Source organism: Myotis davidii, unplaced genomic scaffold, assembly GCF_000327345.1.
Source record: "Myotis davidii unplaced genomic scaffold, ASM32734v1 scaffold221, whole genome shotgun sequence".
Lineage (NCBI taxonomy): Eukaryota > Metazoa > Chordata > Mammalia > Chiroptera > Vespertilionidae > Myotis > Myotis davidii.
Genome location: NW_006293349.1, coordinates 6,873,403 through 6,893,637, shown reverse-complemented (window position 1 = coordinate 6,893,637; position 20,235 = coordinate 6,873,403). Strand labels below are relative to the sequence as shown.

Below are 20,235 nucleotides of genomic sequence, written 5' to 3'. Positions count from 1 at the left end.
GCTGGGTGAAATGTAAATATATGAAGCGATTGACTTATAAACTCAAGACTTATGCCCTAGCCCCGGTTCTGTTCAGTGGATAGAGCGTCGGCCTGTAGACTGAAGGGTCTCAGGTTTGATTCCAGCCAAGGGCACATGCCCGAGTTGCAGCTCGATCCCCATAGGGGGCATGCAGGAGGCAGCCAATCAATGATTCTCTCTGATCATTGGTGTTTCTCTCTCTCTCCCTCTTCCTCTCTGAAATCAATAAAGCAATATATTTTTTAAAAAGACTTGCAAATAACTTGTGTAGGTATCTATTTCATTCGTCAGTTTATTTTGTTCATTAGGTTCCACATATAAGTGAGATTAAATAGATCCAGAGACATGGAAGCATGGAACAGACTGACGAATCTCAGAGGGAAGGGGGGCAGGGATGGGTGGGAAGACATTAACCAAAGAACTTACATGCATATATGCATAACCCTGGACACAGGCAATTAGTGCAGTGAAGGCCTGGGGAGGGGGAATGGCAGGTATGGTGTGGTGGGGGTCTTTGTGGGGAAAAAGGGGAACATCTGTCAAACTTTCAACTGTAAAGATAAATTAAATAAAGAAATAAATAACTTGCATATATTTGTGAATGTCTTAGAAAGAGTAAGTGCCGTGTGTGCCGGGTGCTGTAGTTTTAACTATGACGGCCTCTGTGGTTATGGGAGGGGCTCCTGAAAGAGACTTGAGTGAGTTACGTTCCCATGCGAAGGAAACCGAGCAAATGAACTTGTCCTCAGTGGTCTATTTCAGCTGCTTGCATGTGCCAGATTTTTGTGTCCTGCTATTTTGAAATGTAATAGCAGCAGCAAATACTTATGTGAGGGGGAGTGTGGGGGTGGTGGGTGGTGGAGGAGAGGATGCCGTTTCTGCAGGAGAGAGGACACGCCTACAGGGGTGGCCGAGAAACCCCTGCTTCCTGACTGGCCGGGAGGAGCTGGGCGGAGGGAGGTCGAGGGCCTTGCCATCCTCTGACCTGAGCGGCCTCTGCCACCACCAGCTGACGGTGGAGCCTGGGCTTAGTTCTGAAGCCGGGATTAGAGCCTGGCGCTCACCCAAGGCTTTGTGTCCGGGAGCTTAGCCCTAAGTCCTGTGCTGCGGCCCTAACGCTGTGCTTGCCTGTCCCCAGCTGTGTAGGAAGCCACCCTCGGAGAGGCGGCCGGGATGGCCGGCTCGGCCCGGGAGCACCTGCTCTTCGTGCGGCGGCGGAACCCCCAGATGCGCTACACGCTGAGCCCCGAGAACCTGCAGAGCCTCGCCCAGGGCTCCCGGCCCGAGAACATGGCCCTGCAGCGGGCCAACAGCGACACGGACCTGGTGACCTCTGAGAGCCGCTCCAGCCTGACGGCCAGCATGTACGAGTACACGCTGGGCCGCGCCCAGAACCTCATCATCTTCTGGGACATCAAGGAGGAGGTGGACCCCAGCGACTGGATCGGACTGTATCACATCGGTGAGTCACGCCGCGGGCCTGCTGCGCCCGGGCCACGCGCGTCCCTGCGACGTTGTGCTTCTCTGTATTTTCTCCTGTAGACACGCTCACGCGGGTCAGTGAAGGCAGCGGGGCCGGGAGTCCTTTCTTCCTGGTCGGAGGAGGAGGAGAGACAGCAGTATAAGTACCTTTGCTGATAGGAAGTCTGTGGTCACCTCTCTCTCCTAATTAAATTCCCAAATCTTCAGATTTTACAGTTTTTTTTCTTTTTTTAAACTTCCTATTACCCTTGAGGAATAGCTCCATTTTGGAAAGAGGGGGCTGTTGGCATTTATGGGTATTTTTAAATGGATGGAAAAGACAATCTAGAGTTAGGTAACTGATCTGAGAAACTGCTCTGTGTTATCTGAAGGTTGAATTTCATTCAGAACAACTTGCAGTCTAAAGTATGAGTCCAGAATTCTTTCATGTGTCCCTGATCCATTAGGTGAAGAAAGCGTCATATTCTTCCAACATATGAGTTAGAAATAGGTTGCTCTGTGTTTTTATAAACGAGTCCCAGCTCTCTTTAGCTAATTTGTATTCATAGGTAGGTGAGTGATGAATAATGTGTCCCAGAAAGTATGAAGTCCGCTTATTGGAAAGCAAAGGTCAAAACTTTCTCAGCAGCCAGTAGGAAAGCTAAATCAAATTGACAATGAAATCTAACATTCCCCAGCATTGGAGAACTTGTTCACTGAATGAAGGGAATTAAAAAAAAATTAGCATTAGTTATTTTATTAGAAAGACTTCATTGCTTTCCATGTAGATTATAAACCGAGCATTTTTGGGGGCTTTTGTAATAAATAAATTAGGGGGAAAAGATTGGTTTGTGGCAGTGCTTCTGAACCAGGGACAATTCTGCCCCCGGAGGACATTTGGCGATGTCTGGACACGTTTCTGGTTGGTACAGCTGGCAGGGAAATGGGAGACCAGGGATGCTGCTAAATCTACTGAGGCGCGGAGAACAGCCCCTCACAACCAAGGCTTACCTGCCCCCAACTGTCCCCAGTGCCACTGTTGGGAAACCCCGTTTGAGGCAAAGTGACAGACATCCTTGTTGAAATCATATTCATGTTAAACCCACTCGCTTTGTGTTTCTCCGGGACCAGGAATTTTAAATTAATTAGTTTGTATTTACTGTTGTATCTCTAAATGTTTAATCATGCTGGATAGCAGGAAATCTAAGACAACAGAAAACATCAATGACTTTTTCTTTTTCTCTCTCTCTCTTATGACAATAGGGGGAACGTCTTCAGCGTTCAGCATTTCCCCCAAGTGCGTTTAAATACACTTTCAAAGTGAGGCAGTTCCATGACGTAAACATGATATTTTCATTTATGGTACCAGTTAGGTTCACAAAATATTTTACTTTTTGGCAGTAACGCTTTTGGTTCTTATGTAATTTCACCCTTTTGGATTTTATAAACTTTTTTTCTTTTTACTTTTCTCGTAATGCTTTTTCCTTCCTTCTATTTTAGATCTCGCAATGCTTAATATGAGACTACAAATAGCGGACTGTGGTTTCTTAAATGCTTTTTATGTGACACTAGAGCCCCGGTGCATGAAATTCATGCACTCGGGGGGTGGTGGTGGTGGTGGAGGGGGTCCCTCAGCCCAGCCTGTGCCCTCTCACAGTCCAGGAGCCCCGCCCACCCACCGCAAACTGCTGGTTGGTGGACTGGGCCTCCCTCTGCAGGGCGATCATGGGGCGATGGCCAGGTCCCCGACCAATTGCATCGCACCCGCCTTGGCTGGCCTGGCACCAGTGGGTGTTATAGCATGGTCGTCCAGAAGGTTGTCTGGATGGTTGTTTTGCTGTTTGGTCATTCAGTTGATTTGCATATTACCCTTTTATTATTATAGATTTCTTTGGGACATGATCAGTTTTATTTTTTTATATGGGATGATTTTTCATGGGTATGAATGATTTAATCATGGGTGTGAGATGCTAGAATCACTTAAGACATTGACTCCTGTTACTCCAGGCTTTCTCCCCTGCCTTCCTTTTTGTTTCCCTACCCCCACTTGTTATATTTCTCTATCTAGATTAATTTGAGAAGGAACTAAAGAATTCATTTTATCTCTGGGTGACCAAAGCCACAAAATATTTGTGTTCTAGAGGCAGAAATAGAGTCAGAGATTTAAATCTGGAATTAACCTAAGGATTGAGCTCAGAAAATAGAATTGGGACATAAATCCCCCGCCTTTTTTTTAAAAAAAAAATGCTTTTACAAAAAAATATGCTTTTATTGACTTTAGAGAGAGAGGAAGGGAGAGGGACAGAGATAGAAACATTGATGAGAGAGAATCATCCATCTGCTGCCTCCTGCATGCCCCCAATTGGGGATCGAGCCCGAAACCCAGGCATGTGTCCTGCCCGGAAATCGAACCAGCAACCTTTTGGTGCACAGGACGATGCCCAACAAACTGAGCCACGCCAGCCGGGGCAGGATGTAATATCTTAAGTTGTATCCATGTGGCAACCATAAGGCATCAATCAAGAGGAATACAAGCTAAGGATGCATAACAGAACATTGGAAAGAGCTTGGGCTGGTGCTCCAAAGTTCTTGCTATATGCGCGAAAGTCTTCCCCTCTTTGTTTAAGTGCTAATTCATGAGGCTTTCTCTTCCCAGCAGTTATTCCTACCTGAGCTGCTGGGGTGTCTGTACAGAAAAATGAGAAAGGGCAAAGGAGATGTGCCAGTTGCTTTTAAAGGCAGGACGAGGAGTGAGCGGGCTACCTTGGTAGTTACTGCTTCAGGGAGAGCGTGTGGGGAAGCTTGGATAGAGGTGAAAACCGCTCAGTTGTTTTGAAAAAGACAAAGCAAAAACTGCTTTGCAAACAGTAACTCTAAGTCGTGGGGAAACTTTGGAAAACTGAATAGGACTACTAATAATCGGAAGGATCTTTCAAAGGAGTCATAAAAACATGCACGTTTTCTTGGGCATTATGAAATGAAGACAGGTGAGGTGCTGCTACATTTGGAGAAGACCTGAAAGAAGAGGAAAAACACAAGACCAGGAGGGGGAAAAGAGTTTTGGGGTCCCGGTTATGTCAGATTTAAGGGTGTCAGGGCAGAACAGCTCTTGAGCGCTCCGTGAAATAGATGTGCTGAGTGCAGGTTTCATAACAGCAGCACGGCCGTCAGGAATAGCTTCAGATTTCTATACCTCGTGGTGGGAAGCAACCGCTCCCCTTAGGTTGTGTCCTGAGAATCTGGGCTGTCTCCTAGCAACGCTTAGCTTTATTTGTGGAACAGAGAGTGGTCTCTATAGAAAGCAGTCCCCAAGGGGAAGGGCTGGGTCGAGCATGGCGCTGGCGAGGTGTCGCTTATTGGCACGCTCTGCATTTTGATTGTGTTTCTCTTGGCTTAGTGTTCCTGCCTCTGCAGCCTGAGTTTTTTATTTATTTTTTATTGTTGATGCTATTACAGATGTCCCCCATCCTCCTCTCTCTAAGTTTTGGTTTTGTTTGGCGAATTATTATAGTCTACACTACATAACTCACTCCAGCTGACTTTCAGCACTATGAATCTGGAGGGGAAAATAGATCCTCCTGGATCAGACACATCCATCTTCCTCTAGCCGTTTCAGGCAGTACATAGGTCCTGCTGGGAATACAAAGAGAAGCAGTTGAAAGTATCAAGACACCATCTGGGGAAACTTTGGGTGTAAACATGGCTCTGGAAGCGGATGCTAATTACCGTTTCTCACAGAGACCCCGAGACTTGCAGTGTAGCTGTATGATAGCCCTGGAGCTCCACACTGCAGCAGTTCGTGCCCTGGGTGTGGTTGTTGGAAATCACCAGCGTTATGGTTTATCGTTGGTCTTCCACATGAGACTTGACCCCTCGCATTTGACACTGCTACTCATCGCTGCCTCCTCAGCTCGCTAAGTAACAAGAGCCAAACAGTTAGCTAAGGTGCCCAGCTCAATCGCTTTCCCTGGAAAGTCAGACGGACACCCTTCAAGCAGGAGGCGGAGCATATGACATCGCTTTGAGCTCACACCCTGATTCCTGCGAATGCTGGGTCGTGGGCTGGTTTTTCTGACCACTCAGAAGGAAAACACTTCTAAAGGCTGCAGTTGCCATTTCTCATCTGCAGGCGACTTCAGGCACGTGAACAGAGCGAGGAGGATGCACACGGTGACAATGAGAAGTATAGCCTGTGCTGTACACCTGTGCGACTCAGAGTGCTGGTCTACCGTCAGTTTGTCACTAGATAAGAAGCTTTCTCCAGAATGTGGGTCGGTGTAACTGCTTCACTTAGTTAGAAAACCTTGCTATTAAAAATGGTCTGCACTAAACAATGGGCTTGATGTGGGTATTTCATATTCTGGGGCAGCTTCTTATCTTGTCAGGGGCCCCGTCACATGCAGTTGACCAGCATTTGCCTGGACCACACATCTCAGTGCCCACGTCTCCATGCTATCTTCAGAGAGGCGTGGCAAAGCAACTGTCTGCTGACTCTGCCTTAAAAAAACAGCATGGCTGGTGATAGCCTATGACATCTTTCATTTATCTTTGCATTTGGTTAGTAAAATAAGGTAAGGTCACAATCGTTAGCTAAGGAATTAAGATCCTATATTTCATTTATTTACTTTTTTATTTCTATTGCACACAGGTACAAGTTTAATAGATAAGTGGAGGGGAGCATGAGCACATAAAGGATATAAAAAAATAGAGGTGCCTCTTATTTCAAAGGCATATTCTAAGATCATATATTTTATAGATCTAAAATCCCAACGCGTTAGCTGATATTTTATGGATAAACACTAAGATCCAGGCCTCAGCCGGGTTGGCTTAGTGCAGCCGTGGGCAAACTACGGCCCGCGGGCCGGATCCAGCCCATTTGAAATGAATAAAAGTAAAAAAAAAAAAGACTGTACCCTTTTATGTAATGATGTTTACTTTGAATTTATATTAGTTCACACAATCCCTCCATCCATGCTTTTGTTCTGGCCCTCCGGTCCAGTTTAAGAACCCACTGTGGCCCTCGAGTCAAAAAGTTTGCCCACCCCTGGCTTAGTGTATAGAGTGTTAGCCTTCCCTCCCCCTCCCTCTGTCCCTCCCCTCCCCCTCTCCTTCCCTCTCCCCCTCTCCCACTCTCTCTTAAAAAAAAATCAATGGAAAAATATCCTCTGGTAAGATTAACAACAACAAAAAAAAAAACCTTAAAAAGCTAAGATCCGGAAGGGTGATGCCATACAGCTAGTTGGAGGCATTTGAGGCTGGGACTTGTATTTGGTGTCCCAGTCTTCACTGCTTCCTCTCTGTGGTGAAACACGTAGTCCATTGTTTTCTATCCTGTAGTTATCTGCTCAACACCTTCATGATCGTTGCAATACTGGATTATCACCGGTACTGTTACTATTTTTTTAAACCACCTGATGAAAACAAAACAAGTGATTATCTACCCTGACGTTGTCCTAAGCAGTAAGGCTCGGGAAAAGTCGCCTGTGTGAGGTATAGTTCTCTCTTACATGCAGCACACTTGTTACCAGCTGTTAAGAGCGCAGGCTCTATAGTCAGACAGACTAGTAAATCCAAACTGCTTACTAGCTGAGTGAATTATGTAATCTTTAAAACCACAGTGTCTTAACCTATAAGAAAAAAAGACTAAGATAAGTACCAATAGGTCCTGGCTAGTATGGCTCAGTCGGTTGGGCATCGTCCCATGCACCAAAATGTTGTGCACATGCCAGGGTTGCAGGTTCAGTCCCCAGTAGGGGGTGTGCAGAAGGTAGCTGATTGATGTTTCACTCTCACATCAATGATTCTCTCCCTCTCCCTTCCTCTCTCTCTAAAACAAAATCAATAAAAATATATTTTTTAGCCCTAACCGGTTTGGCTCAGTGGTAGAGCGTCAGCCTGCGGACTGAAGGGTCCCAGGTTCGATTCTGGTCAAGGGCATGTACCTTGGTTGCGGGTACATCCCCAGTAGGGGGTGTGCAGAAGGCAGCTGATGGATGTTTCTCTCTCGTCGATGTTTCTAACTCTCTATCCCTCTTCCTTCCTCTCTGTAAAAAATCAATAAAATATATTTAAAAAATATATTATTTAAAAAAGTACCAATATCATGAGAATTAAGTAAGATAATGTGCTAAAGCTGTGGGGCTCACAGCCAGGTACTGCTGATTGTAAACTCTCGTCATTATTTTGGCCATTAGTAACAATCATAACGTCATTTCCTGGGAGTCTTAAGCTGAAGGATAAGCTCACCCACACAATGAAACACAAGAAGAGATTTCCATATTAAGGTGTCCCCATCTGGTAACAGAAAGCAAAATCCATTCCTATGACACAAAGCATGCGGAATTACATAACCCTTAAAGGATGAATGCGCAACAATGCAGTGCGTAAACTTGAGTATTCTGTAGGTTCTAAACCAACAGGATTTTCAAGGTAATGGGAAAACTGTAGTTTCATCTGAAAGTCAGTCAAAGGGAACAAAGAATTTACGTGCTGGGCATGTGGTTTTCAGAATAGCTGTCAAATGCAGCAAAGAGTGTGTCCGTTCTGGAGCTCATGAGGCATTTTACACAATTACTGCCAAGGACAAGTTGCTTTGGGTCACGCCTTTGCTGTTTAAGAATGTTTTTAGAAAATAAGAGCTTTGCGCATGAAATGGTTTTGGCACAACCTCACTCCGAAGTATTTTCTGTTACCTAGTTATACAGGGTGGGGCAAAAGAAGGTTTACAGTTGTTCTTACGGAAAGTCATACAATAATAAGTGATAATACAAGATGAAGCTGTTTCCCATACTCACGATGTACACCTACTAGAATGTTTGCCCAACCCGGTATTAGTCAGAATAGGTCGGCCTGTGCTGTAGAAATGAGCTAATCCCAAAGCCTCAGTGGCTTAGGGAACAAAAGATGACTTATTGGTGATGCTGGTGACCAGCATGGGTGGGCAGGGTCTTGCTTTGCCCTGTCATGCAGTGATGCAGGGCCACCACCCTCTTGATTTTGCCAAATTGGGTGATGGGAGGCTCGGCCAGCTTGTCATTACACCGTCTGGAACACAAAACCTCCTGAGGCAGGTCTCAAGGGGAGAGAGCGCTGGGGACTCTTACACCAGCTCCCCAAAGCTATGGCCTCGCGGTGACACCTTTCACTCCTGCTCAGGGCCATCGTTTGGCATGAGCTTCAGGATCTGCCCAACTGCCAGGGGCCTGGGAAACGGGAGACGCCCTTAGCCATTTAGTGAACAGTCAGTGTCTCTGCCATAGTAGAGGTATGTGTCTTGCTAGCAATGTGACTACTCCGCTGGTCTGTTCCAAAGCCTAAGGCATCCTTGCATGGTCACTGCAAGAGACATGGAAGCATGAACAGACTGTTGAACCTCAGAGGTAAGGAGGAGGATGGGGTGGGAAGAGATCAACCAATGAACTTGTATGCATATATGCATAATCCATGGCACGGACAATAGGGTGGGGAGGGCCTGGGATGGGGGACAGAAGCAGGCTGGAAGAGGTTAATGGGGGGAAAAGGAGGATCTATGTAATACTTTCAACAATAAAGATAAAAAAAAGAATACATGCTGGTGTTAGGCGGTGTCACACTTTGGGTTACACTTTGCAAGGCGTTAAGGAGACTGAATGAGCGGCCACGCCCAGGTAGGACCACGGACAGTGTCTGACATTGTGGACGCACAGCAGCAGTGAGTAGAGTCGGAATTCGTGGCTTTGCATTGGTGGCGCAGACCATGGCAGATCTGTCTTTTAGTACACACGTTAGAAATTTCATTCACACAGAAGTCCACATGTTCAAAATAGTTATGGAAGACTTCCCTGGACAGTTAATGCTAAAAAAAATTCTATAGCTCAGTGTATCCAAAGGAACTTTAGTATATATTATTCCCTAACATACTGGTGGCAAGCAATATTTGAAATAGGCATTCTTCTGTCCAAAGATTGAGATGATTTTTATTTTCTATCAAGTTATGCATATAAATTCCCCAGTTAATCTCTCTGAAATAATTTTTAAAGAACTATCTATGTTTAACTGTGTTTAAGATTATAATTAAAGGGCTGTCATTCTAGGTATTTTCCCCCCAAAATTATTATACAATATTTTGACCTTTTGCTTCCTGTTTGCCTACCCATGGTTTCCATCTTCAGCATGGAAATTGCTGTATTTTTATATAGATGCAAATGAATTTACTGAATTTAGCATGCTGACTGTTTTATACTCTCATTTTTATGTGTGTCTTTTCCTGTTCTTTCGTTTCCAAAATCATGTGTCTGCTGCTCACGCTGTCATAGATGTTTTTTCTGGAAGTTGCATGTAGCTTAGCATGAAGAGTATCCACAGTGTTTTTGAAATTCTGAAAAATGTTCTTACATATTCATAATATAACTGTTATTAAATTATTGATGAGCCAAGGAATTAACCTTTTACTCTAAGGAGTAAGTTCTACTTTTGAGGGTATTATAGTTATAGCACTAAGCTACATACGATTAGAAGCCAACATGTTACTGAAAGACTAGCCTAAAAGAAACAACCTTGAAAATTCCCAGTGAGAATTTACATTAAGTTAACTAACAGGATTCTAAGCATTTATTCTCTATCTTCTTACAGCATCCAAATAGATTTTTTTCTTTAAGTGTATGTCTGTGGCATGCTTTTAATATGCTAGAACATTCCATGTTGAAAGAAAAGCCTTAAGAATTCAATGAACATTTGGAAGAGGGTAAAATTTTAGTGTTGGGCCACTTGACAGCCATTGTTTCTGTTTGCTGTAACTGCCCAAACCTGTCACGCCTGGGCCATTTCCAGGAGGTAAACAAGGTGATCCGTGCCTGCACGTGGCCCGTGGAGGCTGCTGACCTGAGCAAGGTCGCAGGTCAACACATGTGATGTGACTTTCAGTTTTCCGGTCCATCGTGTGATTCATTTGCCTGAATAGAGTGCCATGAAACTAATGAAATTTCCTTTAAACAATCGTTCTTATTGCCTCTAAAGATGTCTTTCTAAGTCCAGCAGTACTGCTCAGACAAGCAGCAACAGTATCACCTCTGCATTATGTGATGCTGTGCATGGGAGGGACCTCATTGTTCATGAGTCTCACCCAAGGGTGAGGAAACCATATTACTTACTGAAGGAGCGTGAATGTTGGTAGGGAGGTACTGTATTTTTATCATTTGGAATCATCTCTATATATAAAAGGCTAATATGCAAAGTGTCCCTGCGGGAGTTCAACCGGGAGACCGGGAGTTCTATCGCTCGCTATGATGTGTGCTGACCACCAAGGGGTGGTATGGAATGAAGGCCCAGGCCGGCCTGCAACCGGAAGGCCGAAATCGGTCCTGATTGCCGGCCAGGCCTAGGGACCCTACCTATGCATTAATTCCATGCACTGGGCCTCTAGTTAAAAAATACGATTCGTCTGCTGACATTTATTGTAACCTTAGGTCACAGAGGTTTTAGGTTTTGGAAGGAAATTACTGCTCATTCACCCACTGGTCTCGTGCTACATGAGAAACCGAGGGTGCAGGTGGATTAAGGAATTATGCCCACGGTTGTCAGTAAAATAGACAGGAAAAAAAAAAGGATCTAATAGGACTTTCCTCTGTAGTGGGGTCCGGTGCTGGGTCAGTTCCTGCTGGGATTCTGAGTGTCAAGTTGCCTTTGAAAACCTGTCGGAATATGACTTGAGTCGCACCGAGTCGGTTTGTCTTCAGTGTTGGAACGGACTCCCGTCTTAGCCTGATGGCGGGTTTAGGGGCTCCTTCGGTACAGGTCCCCTCTCATTTAAAACTGAAACTCTGCTCGGGCCTGGGGATTCCTGGAGGACCTGCCTGTTTCACGGTCCCTCTTGGGTGGACACTCCGGGTCTGAATGGTCCCCGTGCTGTTTCGCCAGCGCCCTTTGTCTCTCCTCTTGGACCGAAAGGGCTCCTGCGGTTACACCAGAACGGGGTCCACGGGCATCTGCTGTGCCCTCTGAGCATCATCTCCTCGGTGAAGATTAGTAGATGGTGACTCAGTTCCTGTAATGGAAGCTCATAGGGATTTATTGTATAAATCATCTTCAGCACTGTCGACGGTAAAACAACCCTGCAGTACACACTGTCCCTTTGCCCGGGCAGTACCTCAGTGCAAGCTTTTTATTGCAAAGCCGTCACAATGTTTTTATTGCAAAGCTGTCGCTGTTGTTCAGGGACTTCTCTTACCGGACACACAGAAATGCTCTCAGTTCTGCTGTTTCTCACATGCCCTGGTTCCCTTCCCAGTGCAGCGTCTGTCCGTGGGCCTCTCTGCTGCATATGAGGTGTGTGGCCCGGGACTGTCTGATCAAAGTATAAGAGATTCGACGATGACGATGATGAGGAAGTTATGTTTTAGCAGGCAAAGAGCCCATTCTTCTATTTTTGTCTGCTTCCCTGGCAAGGGTAGCCCATGCTTTTAGAGAAAGTGTTTGTTGAGTTAAGGAAAAAGGACGCCAGCATGAACGGTGGGAAAAGGTGCTGGTGAACGCAGCCTGGGCCAAGACAGAGCGTTCCTCTTAGCTGCCGTTTGGCAAACTACGGCCCGCTGGCCGGATCCCGCCTGCGGGATCAGCTGTTTTATCCCGCCTGCGGAGCGGAAAGAGCGGAGGGTTCTCTTGCTCTCCCTTCCGCTCCTTCACCAGCAGCAGTGTTAACATGTATTAGTTCACACAAACACTCCATCCATGCTTTTGTTCCAGCCCTCCGGGCCAGCTTAAGAACCCATTGTGGCCCTCGAGTCAAAAAGTTTGCCCACCCCTGACCTAGGCGCTTGCTCTCATCTTACGCAGTGCCGAGTGAAGAACTGGTTCTGCCCGACAGGGGAGAGCAGGCAGCCGGTACAGAATAACCTTGCTTTGCCCGGCCGGCATGGCTCTGTGGTTGAGTGTCCACCTAGGAACCAGGAGGTCACAGTTTGATTCCTGATTGTGGGCTCAATCCCCAGCGGGGGTGTGCAGGAGTCAGCCCATCAATGGTTCTCTCTCAACGTCGATGTTTCTGTCTCTCTCTCTTCCTCTCCCTTCCTCTCTGAAATCAATAAAAATATATTTAAAAAAAGAATAATCTTGCTTTCAGTTGTACCCTGTGAGTGCTGCTTGCTCAGTGAAACAGTTCACTAAACACCCGATTATAAAATGCATATGGGAGAACATGGGGCTAACCCTTGTCTTTGGAGTTTGAAGTGGAGAAGGCATGTTGGGATTAGCTGGGCTTGCTTTTCCAAGTTGCGGATTGAGGTGTTGCAGGGATGGGGGACCGGCAGGGCTTTATCTCCGACGCAGAGGTGGGAGTGACTGCCTGCGCCTGGGCAGAGCAGATGGAAAATAGTACCCACGGAGGGAAAAATGCTGCCTTTCTCGGTGTCTTCCTCTACGTCTAGCCGACGGACAGCTGTGTTCGAGTCCCTGGAGAGAACCGCTTGTGAAGAAATATGTATGTGGCAGCAGGCTCTGGGCTATTTGTGGGAAAGAAAAACATGTCACTCAAAAGCAGCCAAGGAGAGAGCCAGGAGGCCGCGTCCTCATGCTTTTGGGCAACATTGGCGGCTGCGCTGGGTGCGGAGGAGACTGCAGGGTAGTGATCATCACCAAGCACAACTAACAACAGGCCGGACCCTCCTCAGCCCTGGAGGCGTGCTGTGCATGGTGGCGGAAGTGAGGCCACCTGTCCCTGAGAAAGGCCTGGGGTTTCTGTAGAGACCAGCTGGAACCAGCGGGCTAAGGGAGGTGAGGGATGGAGGGGGTGGTGTGTGTGGCTGTGGGACACCTTGTAGAATCAAGGAGCGTTCCAAACGAGAGTGGGAAAGAAGGCAGGAGCGAGGTTTTCCGATTGGGGACTTCCCTCCCACGTTTTCATGATCATGTGTTCATATTTAGAGAGTTTTCCAGGAACAGTCCGTGTAGTGCTTAGAGCACCGATTGCAGCAGCTGATTCATCATGCCCCCTCCCCGGATGGTGGAACGTGGATGAGGAAGCTAAACAGGTTCATAAGTTACTTAACCCAAGATGGACAGACGGTCACAGAATTTGATCAGAGTTGCCTTACGATTTCCTAACTCAATGCACCTGTGATGTTCAGGAGCCACTGAAGACTTGTCCCTAAAACATAGAGCTTCTAATCCGTGACACCCTCTGGTGTTAGTCTTGAATGGTCTCATGTGGCTCGGTCCTGACCTCACAACTAGATTAGCAATTCTTCCTGGACTGGGACTGTGTCCTCTATAATAGAGCTGTTGTTGGGGGTGTTGAATCATGTCCCCCCCCCCCCCAAGTTCATATGTTGATGTCCTAACCCTAGTACTTCACAATGTGACCTCACTTTGCAGAGGTGATCAAGTTAGAACGAGGTCATTGGGAGGCACCTTAATCCATATGACTGTTACTCTTATGAGAGGGGGAATTGGGGTGAAGATGTGAAATACAGATAGGACGCCATCCGAACATGAAAGCAGCCACCTGTAGCCGGACGACCCCACCCATCATAGTCCTCAGAGGAGGGGTCTGTGGGCGCCCGGTTTCAGATTTCGGGCCCTGGAGCTGGGAGACAGTGCGTGTCTGCCCTGGAACCCACCAGTCTGTGTGCTGTGTTCCAGCAGCCCTGGGAAATGAAAAAACAGGCGTTTCCTTACTAGCAATGTAACTAAATAATTCTTTAAAAAATATTTTTAATGATTTCAGAGGGCAAGGGAGAGGGAGAGAAAGATAGTAACATCAATGATGAGAGAGAATCATTGACTGGCTGCCTCCTGCACACCCCACACTGGGGGGTCGAGCCCACAACCCGGGCATGTGCCCTGACCGGGAACCGGGAATTGAACCCTGACCTCCTGGCTCATAGCTCAACCACTGAGCCACGCCGGCTGGGCTAAATAAGAATTCTTAAACTGAATCACATGATCGTCTCCCAGTGTAACTTGATCAAATCTATAAAGCGTTTCAAGTTTAAAACGCCTTCTTGGGAGCTTTAAGGTCTTCCAAGGCTGCCCCTGCTCCTGCCTCAGTAACGCCCTGGCCCCCCAGCACCCGTCTCCTGAGCTGGGCGCCCTCTGGCGAGTCTCCTTTTATGAACAGTGCCCTGAGGTCTGGGCTTTGCCGCCCTGACTCCCGTCCAGGGCCATCCGTGCTTCTACAGGGCCCCCGAGTGGAACCTGGGTTTCTTTTTGAAGCTTCCGCTGCTTTGCGGTTTCTTCAATTCTTCTGACCAAAACAACACATTGTTATCTTTAGAAGTGGTTGCGCCCACAAGAAAAAAAGAGCACGGGTTGAATTGACCACAGAGCCTGGCCCTTAGATAAAAGATGCTGCTACCTCCCGCTGAGCTGTTGCATTGTGGGCGTTTAGGATGGGCTGCTGTGGTCACAGCTCTCAGCACACTCTCTCCTTGCACTGTACACGGCGAGTTTACGGACTGGCCACGTCTTAACCGTGTTTGGGTTCCCAGTGCCTAGTACGCAATTCAAGGGCAATGCACATTTGTTGGATCAGCGAGCATTTAAAAGGAAAAGGGAGACTCCTTGCCCTGAAGGGTGCACATGGCTCGGACATGCAGGTGAATGCTGAGACACGGTGCACCTGAAGTGTCCTCTGGTCTTTAGCCTTGGAGTGTTGCTGGTTTGGAGAAGGCTCAGTCCTCGCCTGGGTTCCGAGGTTCTGTGGGTCCTCTGTTCCTCGGGGCTTTAGGAGTTGTTTTTAGGGTTTAGGCACCTCTGGTTCGACGGGGAGAGGGATCCAGATAACCCCTCCACGTCCCCCACGGTCGGTTAAAGCTCTGTTTCGGTGAGTTCGATTGGACATGCACGATCATTTTCTAGAATCCATTCGAAGCTTAAGCTCTATTTTTAAATTCTACTCCCTCTGCCTGAATTTTTAAAAATCTGGCTGTCAGCTCACTGACAAATTGGATGATGTTCTCCTTCTCACCACTGTTCGGGTTATGTCCAAATGGACGGTTGCCATTTGCCAATTAAATGCTTCCTCTAAATGTGTTTGATGCATCTTTATCTTGAAGAGCGGGACAGCGGATGGGGAGACGCTTACGGAGCCCTCGGCAGAGCAGCGGGGCATCTGCATCGTTTCATGACCTGGCCGTGCCCTCCCCACTGCCGCCTCACATCACAGAGCCATTCAGAGGAGCCCTTTGCTTCTCGGGGAGAAACACTGACCTGTCATTGGTTGCCCATAGGCCAGCCCCAGGTTGATGAACCCCTGACTCTACCAAACCCGGGAATTTACTTTAGCAAATGCTCTGTGCTTCTTGTGCCCGGTTTTGTGGGTGATACACAGTTTCTACGATTAAGGGGCTTACTGTGCAATGGGCTCGGCATGCCGGCCCGGGTTCAAGGCAGGATCCCGGTGTTGGTGCATCGCTTCTTCTACATCTTATTCGCAGCCTGGGCTGCTCACGTCTGCCCGTGCCCACAGGGCTCCTGATGAGCCGTACGCTGAACCAGGTATAGAAGTAGCACCTGCTTGACAGATGTGGCCGAGAATGCTCTGTGGGCCTTTAGCCTAAGTCTACAGGACCCTCCTGGGTCAGCTGGAGGTTTTCTGGGACTTAAGAAAAATGTTTCAGAGAAAGGAAGGGAGAGGGAGAGAGAAATAGAAGCATCCATGATGATAGAGAACCATTGATTGGCTGCCCCCTGCATGCCCACACTGGGGATGGAGCCCACAACCCAGGCAGGTGCCCTGACCGGGAATTGAACTGTGACCTCCTGGTTTAGAGGTCGACTCTCAGCCACTGAGCCACGCCGGCCGGGCCAAACTGAACTTGAAAAAGAAAAATGTAACTCAGGAGTTAAGGGGTCCTGGGAATTTTAGGACCATGGTCACGTGTGGGCTGCTTGCTTGGCCAAGGGCGTGAGACGCAAGTGCTCTCACGAATGCAGGGGGATGGGTCTGCCTCGGAGCTGCCCGGCGCTGGCTCCATGGGCTTCCTGTAAGAGGGTGCAGGCGTCAGGGTGGGTATGACCCAAACCCAGAGCCATGCAGTTCTGATGGGGAGGTCAGAGAGGATCGGGAAGTGATGTGTGTGATGTCTCTTACATTTTAGTCCACAAAGCCGAGGTCCCTGGACTCGCTCCATCTCCCATGGTCAGTGAGTGGGGATGTCAGGATCCGGGGCTGGAAGGCAGGCCTCGTCTCTGTCCTCTGCCCTTGCATTGTGTGTTGTGCCTGGAACCTCTGCGGCCAAGCACTGCATTCAGTGGTGTGTGGGGAAACTGGCTCTCTCTTTTGAAAACGCCCTCAGCTTTGTAGTGTTACAGATCTCCATGCACAAAGACTCCCCCATAGCCGATTGCAGGCTCCCGGCAGCCTGGCGGCCAGCGTTCGCAGTTCCCGAAGCTCACAGCTGGCTCCAGCACACCACCGGCTGTATTCTCCCGCCTGTTCTTTTTGAGGCTGATGGTGGCAGAATCAGTACCAGTGCTGTGTGAAATCGGTAGCCCTTGTGGTGACGGGAGAGAAAACAGGGTGACGAACAGGAGCGCCTGTTTCTTTGATCAGCTCAGTGAAAACGAGTCCTCTAGTCCCTGGATTCTGTTTTCTCTATAAGACTCTGTAGTCTTCTTGAATTAATTGATCATAAATACTGCATGCTGAGGGGCCATGTTCAATTTTGGTGCTAAAGCATCTTGAAACAGTCAAGTTGTGGGACTTGGAATTTACTGTTTATAAAGATTTTGCATCTTGAGACAAAGTCCAGTGGAGGGAAGGGTACAGAACTTCTTTCTTTCTTTCTTTCTTTCTTTCTTTCTTTTTCTTCCTTCCTTCCTTCCTTCCTTCCTTCCTTCCTCTCTCTCTCTCTCTCTCTCTCTCTCTCTCTCTCTCTCTCTCTCTCTCTCTCTCTCTCTCTCTCTCTCTCTCTCTCTCTCTCTCTCTCTCTCTCTCTCTCTCTCTCTCTCTCTCTCTCTCTCTCTCTCTCTCTCTCTCTCTCTCTCTCTCTCTATATATATATATAATTTCCTATCTATTGATCTATTGATCTATCTATCTATCTATCCATCCATCCTTTATTATTGTACCAAAACCATTCTGAGGAAGGTGACGACTTCTCCTGCCGTCCTGCTTTGTCCTGCCACTTGCACTGTGTGTTCACGCTGTAGACGCTCCCCACCTGTTAGTCACTTAGCAGCCGTCTAGCCCAGTGATGGCGACCCTTTTGAGCTCGGTGTGCCAGCATTTTGAAAAACCCTAACTTAACTCTGGTGCCGTGTCACATAGAGAAATTTTTTGATCTTTGCATCCATAGTAAAATAAAGACTTCTATTTTTGATATTTATTTTATATATTAAATGCCATTTAACAAAGAAAAATCAACAAAAAAATGAGTTCGCATGCCATAGTCACAGACATTTCATTTCAGTCTGTCGTTAAATTGTCCTGTTTGATTAGTTCCTGTTGTTAATCTGCCACGGTGCCTAATTTATAAGGTAAACTTTATGGTAGCTCTGTATACACGTATGTATAGGAAAACAAGGTACCGCGGGTTTGCTACCGCGGTTTCAGGCATCTACTGGGCATCCTGGAGCGCATGCCCTGTGGAAGGGGCACGTCCTGTGCGCCAAGACAGGAAACACGAACAGCTCAGGAATGAAAAGCCCTTTGGAGTGTAATGCGAGTGCTCCGAGGGTTTCTCCGCAGGGAGACAGGGCCATTCCGTTATCGAGTGATAAACGTTTGTCTGGGAGGCATTCGAAGACGGTCTGGAGCTTTCTGTGTCGGGCCGGTTTATGGGTGTTGGGAAATGTGCGCCTCGTTTTCTTCTACCAGAAGATGGGGGTGGGGGAGGGGGATGCCACTGGAAGCACTGATCTTGAGCGACTCTGTGTCTAAATCACTTCTGTGGAGCATCTTTGTAAAATAAAGTCTGGAGTCTGTAGAAGGTGTTGACAGGTGCTGAAGGAGGAAACATGCTTGATATACAACCCAAGTGAAAGCCCACAAAATAAAAGTCTGCCTTACAATCGGGCTCCTGTATGCAGCCAGGAGACAGACGTGCTCGTGTGTGTGTGTGTGTGTGTGTGTGTGTGTGTGTGTGTAAGTTCAAGTTCTCTCCCAAAGAGCTGAGGCCCTCTTGCATTTTGTTCTTTCCTCTGGATTTCCTTACACCCTCTCCTCCCCCCAGTCTTATAGCCTTGGTTATCTTATCTTCCCTGCAGAGAATGACTTTTCCAGAATGTTTTGGTCCATTTCCTTGAGAGCTTTTAAGCGTCGGAATTTTTCTCTCTGATAAAATAGCTGTACAACTTGAGGGAAGTGACGCAGTCTCCTCACACATATTATGGAAGTCACTGAGGACTTAGCAACCAAGTCACATTATGCAGGAGCGAGCTGCATCGTATAAACGTCTCTTTGAAAGCACGTTTTGGAAATGATGGCATCTTGAAGATCTGCAGATCCGCATGCACTGAATCTTTCATGGGATGAGATGAATTTTTAATGGCAGAGTCTGGCTCTCCCTGGAAGTCTTCCTTCAGAGTCCGCGTGTCTACCCAAGTGCATGTGAAAAGCAAAAACAGTTAGTGGTCGGTTGCTTTATTTGTGTAATCACGTTCCTTAAAATGTATTTATTAAACACTTCCTTGCACATCACATCAGTTGTCAAAGAATCAAAATGTAGATTGGGGTGTCATTTTGGCCTGTGGCTACTTGGTACTTGCTAGCTCTCTCTTTGCCCATGTCCTGCCCTACCCAGCCCAGGTAAGGTGGCCATCAGCTGGGAGCCACAGAAGAATACCACCCCCGTGCGCGCCCCCCCCCCCAAGGCAAAGAAATCTGTCAGTTAATTCTTTATCTGGTTTACAGATATTTACATTTCCTTCATGAGTACATATTTGGCCTTCCAAATTAAATTGTTGGCCATAGAAATTTTGTTTGCTCTGTTATAATGTGTTTTGTTTTGTTTTATTTTTTGCAGGGGGAAGGGGTTTGGTTCTGTGTCATTGTTAAAGGTATACTGAAGTCATTTGTGTTAGGTAGCATAAAAAACATTCATTCCACATGGGCCTTTATTCACTCTGGGAAGAAAGCTGTTAAATCAGTGGTTCTCAACTTTCTGGCCCTTTAAATACAGTTAGCTCCTCATGTTGTGACCCAACCATAAAATTATTTTCGTTGCTACTTCATAGCTGTAATGTTGCTACTGTTATGAATCGTCATGTAAATATATGATATGCAGGATGGTCTTAGGCGACCCCTGTGAAAGGGTCGTTTGACCGCCAAAGGGGTCGCGACCCACAGGTTGAGAACCGCTGTGTTAAATGAATGACTGAGAAACATTACAGAACATGATATTTCTCAGGGTACTGAACAATCAAAGCAAAGAGTTGAGTGCCCTAGCTGATTTGGCTCAGTGGATAGAGCATTGGCCTGTGGACTGAAGGGTCCCAGGTTCGATTCCAGTCAAGGGCACAAGCCTGGGCTGCAGGCTCCATTCCCAATAGGGGATGTGCAAGAGGCAACCGATCAGTGATTCTCTCTTATCATTGATGTTTCTATCTCTCTCTCCCTCTCCCTTCTTATCTGAAATCAATAAAAATATATTTTTAAAAAAGAATGCTGTAAAAGAACAAATTTTAAAAAAAATAAATTAGGAGGAAAATTAGGTTATTCAAAACCAAAATAAGACTATAGAGAAGGAAGAATTTTCTCTACCCATTGCTCAGACCCTATTTCTCCCACCTCAACCAACCATTGCACCTTCACCCCTGCCCCCGCTGGGCCTCAGGGGA

The 20,235-nt window shown here is 47.1% G+C and overlaps 1 protein-coding gene across 1 annotated transcript in view; it reads left to right on the top strand.

Moving 5' to 3' along the window:
- Nucleotides 1-1,160: 1,160 nt before the first annotated feature.
- Nucleotides 1,161-20,235, top strand: part of HECW2 (HECT, C2 and WW domain containing E3 ubiquitin protein ligase 2) — a 182,944-nt gene continuing 163,869 nt past the window's right edge. Inside the window, 1 exon segment of the mRNA XM_015566100.1 lies at nt 1,161-1,483. Within this exon segment, the coding sequence (XP_015421586.1) occupies nt 1,195-1,483 (289 nt within the window). The 5' untranslated portion in view covers nt 1,161-1,194.